This window comes from Rutilus rutilus (genome assembly GCF_951802725.1).
Source record: "Rutilus rutilus genome assembly, chromosome: 2".
In the NCBI taxonomy this organism is placed as follows: Eukaryota; Metazoa; Chordata; class Actinopteri; order Cypriniformes; family Leuciscidae; genus Rutilus; species Rutilus rutilus.
This window is the reverse complement of record NC_140210.1, coordinates 61957376-61972414: the sequence shown is the minus strand read 5'-3', so window position 1 is coordinate 61972414 and position 15039 is coordinate 61957376. Positions and strand designations below refer to the sequence as shown.

At 39.7% G+C, this 15039-nt stretch overlaps 1 protein-coding gene across 2 annotated transcripts in view; it reads left to right on the top strand.

Moving 5' to 3' along the window:
* Positions 1-14801, top strand: part of LOC311286243 (integrin alpha-M-like) — a 49424-nt gene extending 34623 nt beyond the window's left edge. For both annotated transcript variants that reach the window (XM_084402365.1, XM_084402366.1), the window contains exons 16-31: positions 1779-1927; positions 2007-2173; positions 2248-2370; positions 2526-2596; positions 2735-2876; positions 6585-6683; positions 11928-12010; positions 12157-12237; positions 12461-12539; positions 12634-12738; positions 12819-12851; positions 13575-13688; positions 13765-13866; positions 14060-14080; positions 14161-14271; positions 14363-14801. In XM_084402365.1, coding sequence (XP_084258491.1) covers positions 1779-1927; positions 2007-2173; positions 2248-2370; positions 2526-2596; positions 2735-2876; positions 6585-6683; positions 11928-12010; positions 12157-12237; positions 12461-12539; positions 12634-12738; positions 12819-12851; positions 13575-13688; positions 13765-13866; positions 14060-14080; positions 14161-14271; positions 14363-14539 — 1657 coding nt within the window. In that variant the 3' untranslated portion in view covers positions 14540-14801. The remainder of the gene's footprint in view (positions 1-1778; positions 1928-2006; positions 2174-2247; positions 2371-2525; positions 2597-2734; positions 2877-6584; positions 6684-11927; positions 12011-12156; positions 12238-12460; positions 12540-12633; positions 12739-12818; positions 12852-13574; positions 13689-13764; positions 13867-14059; positions 14081-14160; positions 14272-14362) is intronic.
* The last annotated feature ends 238 nt before the right edge of the window (positions 14802-15039 follow it).

The window sequence follows — 15039 nt, the reverse complement described above, 5'->3', positions numbered from 1 at the left end:
CAACTCATCCACTCAAATTCTTCCGACTCCCGCACCCTATTCTCCACATTTGCAAAACTGACCAAACCCAAGGACAATATAACCTCCACATTCACTACAGACAAATGCAATAACTTCCTGTCATCCTACCATACCAAAATCCATACCATACACTGTTCACTAGCACCCACTTCCTCCGCTTCTCCTCCTTCTGAATATCAACTCACTCCGCTCACACACCACAGCTTTTCCTCCTTCTCTCCTCTGTCTCCCTCTGACACCTCCAAACTCCTCTCAACCATGAAATTCTCCAACTGCCAGCTTGACCCGATCCCTTCTCCCCTCTTCAAAACCTGTCAACAAATCCTCATCCCTCTCATCACCATCATCATCAACACTTCCCTTGCGTCTGGATCTGTTCCATCACCGCTAAAACTTGCGTCCATCACACCCCTCCTGAAAAAACCATGCTAAATCCTCGACCTCTCCGCTGCATTTGACACAATAGACCATACTGTCCTCCTCCATCGTCTTAAATCTATTGGCATCTCCGGCACAGCACTTCTCTGGCTCACCTCCTACCTCTCTGACCGTCATCACTTTGTCTCTGTTAACAACTGCAACTCCCACACCTCCCCTGTCACCCATGGTGTCCCCCAAGGGTCCGTGCTCGGCCCCCTCCTCTTCACCATCTACATGCTTCCCCTCGGTCAGATCATCTGCCACCATGGACTCCATTTTCACTGTTACGCCGATGATACCCAACTCTACATGTCCACCAAATCCATCACCCCGGCTATACTCTCCACCATTACCAATTGCATTTCCGACATTAAAACCTGGATGGACAATAACTTTCTTAAACTCAACAGCAATAAAACAGAACTCCTTATCACCGGCCCAAAATCTCTCCTCTCTTCTATTCAGAACTTTACTCTCCTAATCGACGGACATAATGTCACCCCCTCCCTCTCTGTCCGAAACCTTGGTATCATAATGGACTCCACCCTCTCATACCGAACACACATCAACCATATCACTAAACTATCCTTCTTCCACCTCCGCAACATTGCCCGCTTTCGCCCCTCCTTTTACCCTGTCAACAGCTGAAATCCTCATTCACGCATTCATAACTTCAAGACTTGACTACTGCAATAGCCTTCTCTACGGACTTCCTACCAATCAACTACAAAAACTGCAATACATCCAGAACTCAGCCGCCCGCCTCCTCACCCACACCCGGTCCCGAGAACACATCACCCCTGTTCTCCAGCAGCTCCATTGGCTACCTGTTCATTATCGCATTCAATATAAGCTCCTCCTCCTCACCTACAAGTCCCTCCATAACCTGGCCCTGCCCTACCTCACTGAGCTCCTGGAACAGCACCAACCCACCCGCCACCTCCACTCAGCTGGCACCAACCGCCTTACCCCGATCGTCCGCACTAACCGCCGGACCTTGGGGGATCGAGCCTTCGCTATCGCCGCCCCCACCCTCTGGAACTCACTCCCTACATCCATTAGAAACTCCGACTCATTACCAAACTTCAAATCAGTACTCAAAACCCACCTGTTCAAACTAGCTTTTCCTTAAAAAACCCTTTTGTTTTGTTTTGTTTTATTCCCCATGTGAAGCGTCTTTGAGTGTCCAGAAAAGCGCTATACAAGTGTGATGTATTATTATTATTATTATTAATGATTTGAAGAAACTAACTATCAGTTTGAGTTGGTCAAGTTGTTGTAGGCCCCGTTAGTCTCACTGTATCATTAGCTATTTACTCTTTTCTCTCTCTTCTCAGGGCTCGGCCTGTGATGTCTGTATCTGCGCAGCTCAGATTCAATCCCAATGAAATGAGTCTGAACGACTTTGAATGCCCGAGTGACAAAGCGTTTAATGCGTTTGATCTCACTTTGTGTTTCACAGTGAAGGAGCAGACCAGTAGCATTGGTAACGTCAAAGACATCTCAGAGTCTCTGTCACATGAAGAGCATGGCCTCCGTATGTCTAACCCTCTCATCTCTCTCAGGATCTCTCGAGAAGAACCTGAATGTTTCTCTGAACCTGAATGTGGATGTGATGAGAACAATCAATCGAGGATTCTTCCATCAGAGTGATCCGTCATCCAGGACTCTGCAGAAGTTCGTCCTGCTGGATTCTGGGATCTCCTGTTTCGGATTCCCCATCTTCATGCCGGTATGCTTCATCTATCACAGCTTCAGCCAATCCCAGCAGCTTCGGTTTAACAGCAAATGTTGTGTTTGTTTTAGATCTGCATTAGAGACACAGTGTCTCCGCTAAAGATACGAATGAATTTCTCACAAACCGAGATGCTTTCTGAAAACTCCATGGCTATCCTTGACATCCACAGCAGGACAGAGGAGTATGTCGAGGTGAGCTGAGCTTCTGACATCACAATTTATACACTCTAGGCTTGTTAAATTCATGTCTTTCTCTGTCTAGAAATATCAGGTCCTTCAGCTTTTCTGTATGAAGTTTCTGCAACATTCAAAAGCTCTATGAAAGTTTCTGTTTTGTATGTGACTAGGTGCCGTTTCAAAGTAACTGTGATTCAAACAACCGCTGTGTGGCTGATCTGAAGCTGAACTTCAGGTTTACGTGAGTAACAACCGATAAATAAATCAGACATGATACTAATGCTAAACATCTGTAAATGCTTCTGAATATTTCCATTCTTCTTGATTTGAAATAAACATGAGAATGTGATGAAGGTTCTGCGTTTGGTTTGTTCTTCAGGAACGACACGTTAGTGGTGGTGAATCAAGCTCATCTCACTGTCCTCGTATCGCTGGCCAACCCAGGCGACGACTCCTTCAACACCAGCATAGTGCTGCACTACCCAGAAGGCCTCTCACTCTCAAAATTTGACACCGTTAAGGTACCGCTGTCCACACATCAAACTAAGGACTGTCAAAAACTGAAAAAACCTTCTGAAAATGCTTTTGGCATTAAAATCTAAATATCAGCTGACATATACTGTATATATATATACGCGATATATATAATTAACTGATAAACTCTCAACAGACAACACAACTGATCATTCTGCTACTCAAATAACTTGTCTTGTCACTTTTTAATACATTAAGTATGATGTGCATATACAGTGCTTAGCATAAGTGAACACACCCATGCTAAAGTTGACTAAAAAGAGGAATAAAAAAATCATCTTTTTGTAAATTGATCTTAATGCCTTAATTAAAAAAATGAGGAAAACTCCAACCTTTAAGGACACCAATTTCCTTTGTGAATGAATAATGTATCATAAATAAATAAATGTTCTTCCTTAACATACAGGGTGCATAAGTGTGTACACCCCTATGTTGAGGCAGGCAGATTTTTTTTTTAAAGGCCAGTTACTTCATGGATCCAGGATACTATGCATCCTGATAAAGTTCCCTTGGCCTTTGGAATTAAAACAGCCCCACATCATCACATAGCCTTAACCATACCTAGTTCGTACACCTTTTCCAAGGTCAAATTCAAGCACTTCTCAAGCACTTTCAAGGTCCATTTAAAAGATTTTTTCAGCACCTTACACCACCGTAAATTACATTCCAATACATAGTCGAATTTATTATTTAGTGTTTTTTATCACATTAAAAGAGATAATGCTATAAACAGCCAAAATTGTGTTTCGTAAATAGCAGAAGGATCAGATATTTAAGCAAATCACAAGTTTCATTTTTCAAAATGTATCACTGTCTAAGTAGATAATGCCTATGAATAATACTTTTCATTATATTTATGTCCAAATATTGCTTCCCAGATAATGTGATTTTCAGGCTGTAAAACTGAAGTAATTTCAAGGGCTGAAAATATGAAGACAGGATTTGAACAGAAATATTTTACAGGCCTTGGTTTTGGGACACATTCTTGATATAGACAAGGTTTGAACAAAATCTGAGACAGTGCGACAACAACCTGTGATTCCATTTCAACCCAGAAGACTCTGACAGTGCACAGGCACCTGCCTGATAAATAGCCTATATATATTTTTTTTTTTAAGTATTTCATTGCCAAGACATATACATTTATCTAGAGCAGTGTAATATTGCATGGGGTCATCAAGTTTACAGTAGGCTACTTGTATGACACTCCATCTGACATGATTTCTGTTCAACAATCAACGATTGTTGAAGGATTTAAAGCACCCGTACGAACCCTGCTAGAGATTGGCATGGTTTTATTTCAGTTACCCTAATAGCTGGCTTGATTTGCATTGAGAGATGATCTTATGGAAAGTACCCCATGCCAGTCTCTAGGTATGGTGAAGGGTATGTGATGATGTGGGGCTGTTTTAATTCCAAAGGCCAAGGGAGCTTTATCAGGTGACAACAGCCGAAAGAGACTATCGCTATACAATTATAAAGCACTTTTAGTCCAGGCGTTTTAGGAAAAAAGGGTGAACAAATTGCAACAGAATCAAACTCAACTGATTTTGTATCCTCCATATGTCCTGAGTAAGGAAAAAAAAGCCCCGAAGAATCCCATCAGGGGAAAGTTCCGAAAAAGACCCAAATATATCCTATTCATACGCCTATTCATTATTTTTCTCACATGAATAGGGTACAAATTTTAACCTTTAGATATCACCATGAAAATTACTGAGTTGATTACTTATATCAAGACAAACAAAAAATGTATTACAAGTTTTTTTTAATTGTTTGTTAACATGGACAAACGGTGCATAATCTAATTACAGATGTGCTAATTTGCATAAATACCACAACAGATCTAAACATTGGGTCTAGCCAGGTGAAAATGTCTTGTTGAATCTTGTTGACATATAACAGTAAAATACTTAATGTTAAGGTCTGAATGGAACCCATTTAGGCTACCCATGAGCATTAATACATAGAGGCAGGAAGAAGTACTTTAGAAACCAGCCTTTATTAATTTTTAAGAGATTGGGTTTGGGGCTGGGTCCGTGGGACTGTTTCTGGGGGACGAATCTGAGGCAAGAACAGGAGACAATGGTAAGGAGAATGCAGAAGACAAAAGGTAAGTAAAATAAAAAGTAAATCCCCAGAAACAGTCCCATGGACCCAGCCCCAAACCCCATCTCTGCAATAATAATTAATAAAGGCTGGTTTAAAGTACTTCTTCCTGCCTCTATGTATTAATGCTCATGGGTAGCCTAAATGGGTTCCATTCAGACCTTAACATTAAGTATTTTACTGTTATTTGTCAACAAGATTCAACAAGACATTTTCACCTGGCTAGACCCAATGTTTAGATCTGTTGTGGTATTTATGCAAATTAGCACATCTGTAATTAGATTATGCACCGTTTGTCCATGTTAACAAACAATTAAAAAAAACTTGTAATACATTTTTTGTATGTCTTGATATAAGTAATCAACTCAGTAATTTTCATGGTGATATCTAAAGGTTAAAAATTTTACCCTATTCATGTGAGAAAAATAATGAATAGGCGTATGAATAGGATATATTTGGGTCTTTTTCGGAACTTTCCCCTAATGGGATTCTTCGGGGCTTTTTTTTCCTTACTCATGACATATTGAGGATATAAAATCAGTTGAGTTTGATTCTGTTGCAATTTGTTCACGGTTGACCCCCATTTTGGCTTAAAACGCCTGGACTATTTTGACCCTGCAGAGTTGCACAGGTTAATGGAAGAAATAGACAATACAACCATATCTACACATGATGCTGAGTGAGAAAACCAGCTGCTAGATAGGCACATATATCTGTACACATGAACATAGACAGAATGAGATAGGAAAACACACACACACACACACACACACACAAACACCCATACACACACATACAAATTTTACTCTCTTTTGTGTTTCACCTTCCTACACTAACAAGTTTGTATGCTACGAATGACGTCACAGAAACGTCAGTACTATAATCGATTATGGTTTGTCACTGCATCGACGCAGAATCATCTATGTCCGCATCGTAGAAACGATTGATTTCAACACCCCTAGCCTGAGCTACCTTGCAGAACAGGGAACCATAAAAACTCTAGGAACATGCACTACGTGTTCTCATTAACAATAGATGTACATTGCTAACAGCAACACTACCATTGTTTGTTTGAATGTTGAGCCGCAGCTCATTGGCCACCATGGCAACAGCAACCAATCAGCTGCGCTATACAGATGATGATGCAATCGCTACCAAATAAGTTAAAGGCCTATTAGTCTGCGCCATCTAGAGTTTCATCAAATTTAAATTCCAATTTTGAAACTGAAACGGTGCCAATTCTACAATCTGAAGTATTCAGTTTAAATTTACAATAAAGATATCGGTCAAAGAATCAAATATATAAAATAAGTTTCTAAATATCTAAATATAAGTCTAAATAATTGATGTTGTGTTGTTTTAAGTCTAATGCAGACTGCATCGACCAACATCGACCAACAGCTACAGACACTGTCGAGTTCTGTTGAATCCGTGTGTTATATGTTGCCAGATGTTTTTGGGTCGTGGAATGTCTGAAAAGTGTCGTACTGTAATCTGGTGGTGATTGTCTGTTGGTGCAGTGTGAATTGGCCTTTAAGGATTATATAAATTGTGTGTGTGTGTGTGTGTGTGTGTTCAACAAACAGCCCAGCCGGACTCGAAGCAGCTGTGGTGATCGTGACAGCGGTGCTATGAACAGAACTACCTGCAGTATCAATCTACCAGTGTACCGCAGTGGCACCACGGTAAAACACACACACACACACACACACACACACACACACACACACACACACACACACACACACACACACACACACACACACACACACACACACACACACACACACACACTGACAGACTGTAGTATCTTTCCTCATGTAAGGACAGATGAACATGCAGAGGCTGTTAGTTTGATGAATGAACACATACAGTCACAAGACAGTGGCAGAACTGAAAAATATATCCTGTATTTTACTTCCAAGGGCAGTTATTAACATTTATAAGGGGAAAGTTGTTTAACTTTATTAAAGGTATGTGTCATATTTTATGTAAGATTCTTAAATGTAATCAATTACTTAAATTAAAATGCTGTTATAAAATGAAATTGGTATTGTAGGATTGAAAATAATCCAAAATATTTTAAATGAACAAAGATATTTGCTTGACTGTTTTTCTACCCCCTCTTTCAGAGACAATGACCATTTGGAGTTCCTAAGGCACAGAGGGGCTGATAGTGATCTAGGCATGCAGGCCAAATGTTTGTACTTTGGGGGGTCGATGAATTGTCACACCTTCCGCTGGAAGTGTAATTATCTGATTGGTCAGTTCGAATGTCTCACATTTGGGTTTTAGTCACATGGTCAAGGAAAGGATAAAACAAGATTGAAACTGTTGCTCTGGCTCTTTGATGCTCTGGCTATCTTCTTCTCTGGGTCCCTTTCTTGGGGGCTCTCTCTCTCTCTCTCTCTCTCTCTCTCTCTCAGGTAACATTTTTCACATATGCTGGGTACATTTAATAATATAAGTTATCATCATTTCAAACATTTATTTTGTAACTATTTTAAGTGTAACCATAACCATATTTTGTCATTAAACCTTTTCAATTGCAACTAATGTGCTAACTAGTTTTGTTTTGGTATTGACTTTGAAGTGCTACATATTGCAATACAATATCGTCACTATCTATAGCAACGCTCTCCCACAAATATTAAGCTATTGTAACTGCACTTATTTCCGTCGTTGGTATAAGTGGCAGTGGGTGGTTAAAGACTAGAAATGTGCAGTTTTCTACCATCTTGCCAATAACGTTTCTTTAGTCATTCGGAAGTTCTTGCAGCTTGAACCACTGCAGGAATCCACCCTTACAGATGGTGCCGAAAACCCGGGATCCCTTGCAGTGTGTTTTCTGAAATTCACTTTGATCAGAATGAGGACATTTTTTCACAGTTAATTTTGTGAATGGATTAAAGCTGATCTTCTGACCATGGAATGGGTAAGTCTGTTTTCATTGTTTAATGGTATGATAGGAAAAGTCTCCATTTGCATGAATTGAATGAAACAGAATTTAGAAGGTTTTGAATAGCTTTAATAGTCCCATTACTGTATAAATTACTGTAAATATTGTGAATATTCAGAACTCCTCGGGGATGGAAGGGAAAAAATCTGATAATAGTGATGTATTGTTTGCTTTATGGAGCAAAAAAGTTGAGCCTACCTTGAGTAAACTCAAGAAAGAGTACATTGGAATTAAATGTCCAGATAAGGAAATGCTCCAATGGTGGGACACAATAGGCAAACATCAAAAGAAATCAAAACATGCTGAAATAATTGAGGCTTTAAACTTCATAAGTTTTACACGGCTACGTGAGTTAACAACATGTCTATCTTCAAGTATAGATGCTAAATGTAAAGAATTGCAATCTAAAAATGCAGAGGCACTAAAGTCTGAGGCAAAGATTCAAGATCTTCAAACACAGCTAGATAAATTACTAGCTGAGCAGTTTGCCCTGACTGAAAAGTGTAAAAATCACAAAGAGACCATTGCAGATCTCAAGGCTAAGCTAAATGCTAAATTGTCTCCCAAAATGCTTAACAGCGATGGGACTAAGAAGCATGTTCACTTCTTAGAGGAGGTGACTAGCTCTGATGAATCTGAAACGTTTAGTTCAGAAAATGCATGTGCAACTGACCAAGAAAGTGTGCCTATTTCAGTTCTTAAGGTGATGCAACACCGTAATAGCACAGAGTCATGTACCAGAACGCATGGTGTACAAGCATTCGAGAGTCGTGAAAACCCTCAAACTCCAGGAGAACGTAGCAAACATCCCTATGGTAAAGAAAGCAGGTTTTGCAGTTCCTGTCAGAAAATAGGCCATAAAGAGGGAAAATGCTGGTCACTGGGAAGGGGTAGACCTCCTCCTTATTTTCAGAAAAATAGTAAACCACTTTCTAAGAGCAAAAATCAGCGATCTGCACACACAGGTAAAACTCTTAGTGAGTTAACTGCTTTGTTCATGCAAGGCCTTCAACTATTAACTTCACTTGCTAGTGGGTTGGTAGCCCAATAGCAACAAGTTAAATAGTTAAACATCCAAATTGCAATGATCCTGTTTGTATTTTCAAATGTGTAATTGTGCGTAACACATTGTGCTCATAGAACACACGTTATAGTTGTTTGTGCTACAATGTGCACATAGGCTAATTAAGTTTATTCTTTAAAACACATGATAGCTTTACTGTAAGTGTTGTATGAAACACTTAGGTTAACAGGCTGTAGATGCTAAGAATTCTAGGCCATGTATCTTGTGTAAACTGAATAATTGTTGCACTGGAATTGCATAGCAATTTCAAGTTGCATGTGTGACTATGTTGAATTTGTTTGTCTCCTTAGTGGAAAACTCTGCTATTTTTCCATATAGCTGTAGTAAAACCATGTAAAGGAGCATAGAATTGCCATGTGGCCACAATGTTAATCTCAATTTGCATTAACCATGAAAATGCTTTCCTCACAACAGGATTCAGTAACTCTGTACTTTGCACTTTTATCATGCTTCTCAATTGAAACATTGGTGTTGGAAGATTTTGAGCCAGAACACACCTCATACTCACAATCTCAGGCTGGCTCCCTGTTTCAACAACAGGACCAAATTTGCATCACAATTGTAAAACCTCCTCACCTTTGTTTTGGGGCATGATGAATTTACACATAGCCACAGGTAAATGCAGCCACCATTTGATCTCCACACAAAGTCAAATCTGCATCTATCTGATTCTGCCTCACAAAATTAATGCATACAATGTTATTTAAATCTTTACATCTAGACTGAATTATAACTGTGAATTGCATCTAGTAATTGTTTGTTTTGTTTTTCTTTGGATTTACTTTATCACTTAAGTAATCATTAGTCTCACCAAGTTAAATTTTAAATTGTATGTCAGTATTTCAAATTTTTACCCAAGTACAAATATTTGTATTCTCATTAATGCATTTGAAACATTTCTGAAACTGATTTGATTTTTGCTTGTTTGTATTTTGTCCATTTTACTTGCAACAATGGTTTTGGACATTAATTCAATTGAATCTCTGTGTTTGGTTACACTGAATATTTTGCTGATACTCTTCATAGAATGGGGTTTTTAACCAGCATTTGTTGTTTTGTTGAAATGCAATTTATTTAAATGTTTCCAGAAACAGTGTAAGAGCTTGTTAGATCTTATTTTATTCTCCCTTGACCATATTTTTAAGTACATCAATTTAAGGGCTTTTTGCCAGAGACTAATTTTAATCTGACCATATCAAACCTCTGACCAATGTCAAATGCCATGTGTCTGCTTTTGCTGTTTGTTGTGCTATATGCTCTTTTAAGATAACAGGATCCCTGCAAGCAAAGTTCACATCCTGTGACCCGTCTTATAAAGAAAAACCAGCGTTCCCAGAGTCAGTGCCTGTTCTTGTGCAGGTGTGAAGTGTTCGATGGATGATTTGCATATCTATGAACGGTGCAACACCATTTGTTGGAGCCTTCCTCATGCAGGGCTGAAGGAGAACAAAGACTGAACATTGACCAACTGAGATTGCAACAAGCCTGGACGAAAAGTCTGAAGATACAACTAAACGCAACAGAAAGCATGTCTTTATGGATTGTGTCACCTTTGGACTCCATGTGTGTGGCCAACGGTGCCAAGGGGGGAAATTGTAGGATTGAAAATAATCCAAAATATTTTAAATGAACAAAGATATTTGCTTGACTGTTTTTCTACCCCCTCTTTCAGAGACAATGACCATTTGGAGTTCCTAAGGCACAGAGGGGCTGATAGTGATCTAGGCATGCAGGCCAAATGTTTGTACTTTGGGGGGTCGATGAATTGTCACACCTTCCGCTGGAAGTGTAATTATCTGATTGGTCAGTTCGAATGTCTCACATTTGGGTTTTAGTCACATGGTCAAGGAAAGGATAAAACAAGATTGAAACTGTTGCTCTGGCTCTTTGATGCTCTGGCTATCTTCTTCTCTGGGTCCCTTTCTTGGGGGCTCTCTCTCTCTCTCTCTCTCTCTCTCTCTCTCAGGTAACATTTTTCACATATGCTGGGTACATTTAATAATATAAGTTATCATCATTTCAAACATTTATTTTGTAACTATTTTAAGTGTAACCATAACCATATTTTGTCATTAAACCTTTTCAATTGCAACTAATGTGCTAACTAGTTTTGTTTTGGTATTGACTTTGAAGTGCTACATATTGCAATACAATATCGTCACTATCTATAGCAACGCTCTCCCACAAATATTAAGCTATTGTAACTGCACTTATTTCCGTCGTTGGTATAAGTGGCAGTGGGTGGTTAAAGACTAGAAATGTGCAGTTTTCTACCATCTTGCCAATAACGTTTCTTTAGTCATTCGGAAGTTCTTGCAGCTTGAACCACTGCAGGAATCCACCCTTACAGTATCAACATAATCCAATTTGCGCTGTAGAAGTGGCTCAGAAGTGGCATTTGTATTTACCCAGACTGTTTAATGCAGCTCAAAGGTGGCATATGCATTTACACTGCAGTTACAATGGCATAATTAAAATGATGAAAAACTTACATTATACTTTTTCGATCTAAAACTAAATCCGCCATTAGGTTGCGTCAAGTCGCTGTCTTAATGAGTGATTCATTTAATCTTTGATTCGTTCCAAACCGCGATTCATTCGAACCCAGCTGTGTTGCTAGGAGACCTGCAACGGTTCTGTGACTTTGTTTTGAACGACATTCGTTGGTGAAAGAGATCAAAATTAAATAATATTGACAATATTGTGTTTAAAATATGAGCCACTTAATATTAACTTTTCTATTATTTAACTGTTGTGTAAAATCAATATCAATTTGCACTTGTGCTGTTATTTTTGGAACTCTTGCTCGTGTTATATTGCTTAAGTAGATTTTCAACCATTGTCTTGGCAATGCTACCAACACCTGTGATTTCTACTATCTTCTAGACTCTGTTTCTGGCAACCTTTCGTATGGCGAAATGGGATTACAACTGGTCCGACAGGATGGAGATGATGATCACCGCTAACAGGTGAATGAGCCTGAATTTGACAGATTTGTTTGTTTTCAGGGCTGTTTCATATCAGTAATGTTCAGCAGAGATGTGCGCTCGCGATACAGGTTATGAAGAATGACTTAATGTTCAATCATGAGTAAATCCTGTATGTTTGTTCACAGTGATAATAATGGAAACACCAGCGATACGGAGGTGAGGAGGAGCGTCCCGGTTCAGTTCACTGTTGATCTGGTGATCAGTCTGTGAGTGGCATTTATTTAACTTCTCTCTTCTTCTGTTTCAGTTTGATCTGCTCTTCATCTCTGAATGATTGAAGACTCAACATCTAAATGTCTTTCTGTTCGGATCATTTTCTGTTCTGTTTTATTATTAGCAGTTAATACACTGAGACAGTAACATTATATTAAAATGACAGAAAACCATATGATTGACTGAGAAGTTATTGAGTTATTGTGTGTTTGTCAGAGTGGCTGAAGAATCTGTGACGTATCTGAAGTTCTCTCTGGAGGACAGAGGTCCAAAACCTCTCAACATCGTCTACAAGGTCAGAGAGTCAAACACACATCTACAGCTTCATCGTGTTGTTTCTGGGCTTCTCGTGATCAGATTGCTGTGTGTCTGTGTGTTTGTGTCCACAGGTGGAGAATCTGGGTCTTAAAGGTCTGCCGGTGTCGCTCAAGCTCACCCTGCCCTGTCAAACTACACATGTGATTTTAACTCCTCAGAGCTTCAGAATGCAGGAGGTGCGTCACTCGTTCATCAGCTCATACCATCAGACCAGCATGTGTTCTGCTGAATAAACATCTTCTGTTCTTCTCTACAGAACTCAGTGCCGTGTGGATTCATCAAACCGCAGGTAAGAGATCATAGACCCTTTTACAGCTGCTGTTGAAGTGATCGTTCACCCAAAACATGACCGTTCTGTCATCATTTACTCACTCTCATGTCAAGTCAAGACACCTTTATTTATATATAAGAGCTCGCTCAAGTACAGCGGATCTAAACCATTTAGTGCTTTGTAATTAGCAAGATTTTACGTTTAATAGGGAGCCAATGCAGTGTTGACAGAACTGGGCTAATATGGTCACACTTCCTGGTTCTGGTAAGAACTCGAGCTGCTGCGTTTTGGACCAGCTGTAGTTTGTTTATTAAGCGTGCAGGGCAACCACCCAGTAGAGCATTACAATAATCTAGCCTTGAGGTCATGAACGCATGGACTAACTGCTCCGCATTTGTCATTGAAAGCATATGTCATAGTTTAGATATATTTTAAAGATGGAAGAATGCGGTTTTAAAGATACTAGAAAGTAGCTTAGTCAGTAGCTGAGGAGATGAAACTGATCAGGAAGATTATTTAAAAAGCAATATTCATTAAACATGTTTCAAACAACATGAGGCTGAATAAACGATAAATCATTGAATAAATCATTTCTGGGTGAACAATCCCTTTAAGATCCGACCTCAAGCAGTCACAGTAAACGCATCTTCTGTCTGCTGGATTCATCTCGGTTTAGTTCAGTTGATTCTCTGGTTTATTGGTGTCAGTGTTTCAGTTCTCAGTGTTGTGTGGATGTTTCAGGACGGTCACTGCGGGAAGTTCGAGTGTGGTCAGTTTGATCTGCAGAAAGCTTCAGCAGTTCACTTCATCCTGAGGGCAGACGCAGCTCTCCAGAACGTGAAGGAATACGAGAGCGTGAGTGACGAACACAGACAAACACCAGTTTAAGATGGAATAACTCTGAAATCAGACTCTGTTTCTTCTGCTGTAGAAATACTCCTTCCACGAGTTCAGAGAGGATTCTGTCTTGGACATCAGCGCCGAGCTCCACTACAGCAGAAGCCGCTACAACCAGACGTGGACCGGCCTGAAGGTGATGAGTGAAAGAAATCTGTACCTTTGCCATAACTGATGTTGTGCTTGTGCTGATCAGCGCGTGATTGTCAGTGTCGGTCTGAACTCACACCACAGACCTGCAGGAGTCCATGACTGACCTCACTCTTACAGTATTACAGATACAGACACTGTTCCGTCATATTTCTAACTATTTCTTCTTCACTCTGCAGGACGACCCTCACACATCACAGGTATCTCACTCCTTCATCCATCATTTAAAGATGATCAACGTTTGTACAGTTGGTGATGAGTTTCTCTCTGTTCCTCTCAGATTGCAGTGAAGGCGGAGTTTGTCGTTCCACCCAGTCTAATGCTGATCGTGTGCACTGGTGCAGGGGGCGGGGTCTTCCTGCTCATTATCATATTGAGCCTGCTGCTGAAGGTAAGAACCAATCAGATCACCTCACACCTGATGTCATCATTCACCTCTCAAAGTCTCAAGCCAACCTGTTCATCTGTGTGTTTGTGTGTAGAGTGGGTTTTTTAAACGAAAGCGTCCTGAAGAGTTAATGGAATACTTAGAGGATGAAGATCTAACTGAAGACCCTCTTTTCATGAACATGAATGCTAATGAAAACAGAGGAGTCAGTGAGAACGACAGCACAGAGGAAGGGAATCGCAGTCCTGAACCGCCAAACACTGACGAATAAAACCACAGTTTATTTTCAGCAAGCAAATGAAGGTGAAGATGTTTGTATCGAAGGATATGAATATTGTTAACAATCCTTCATTTTCTAGTTGTATGATAATGTTTTCTTGAGGATTATTGTGTGTTCAGTATGTTTAGTTTAATGATCTTCAGCTTGTGATGTAAAGCTGGTCCTCATCTTGTTATTCTAAGTATTGATATTTTTGGAAAAAAAGATAAATTAATATTCAATAATTTTACAAATAAATTAGTTTATAATATGTGATATTGGTGAGTCTGTTTATTGTTAGACTGATGTTTTTGAAACCAAGAATAAACAAATGCTTAGAAAAATTTTCTACAAACCTCACGACATTTGTTAGCCGGGAAGTTCTGTCTGGACTTGATCCGTTGTGGAGCAACTATGCTCGAACCAGACCTTTATACGATGATGGACAGATGATCAACAGGAACATAATCATCCACGTCACCAAAGAGCGCTTGGGTTGAAGAAAGATGGCT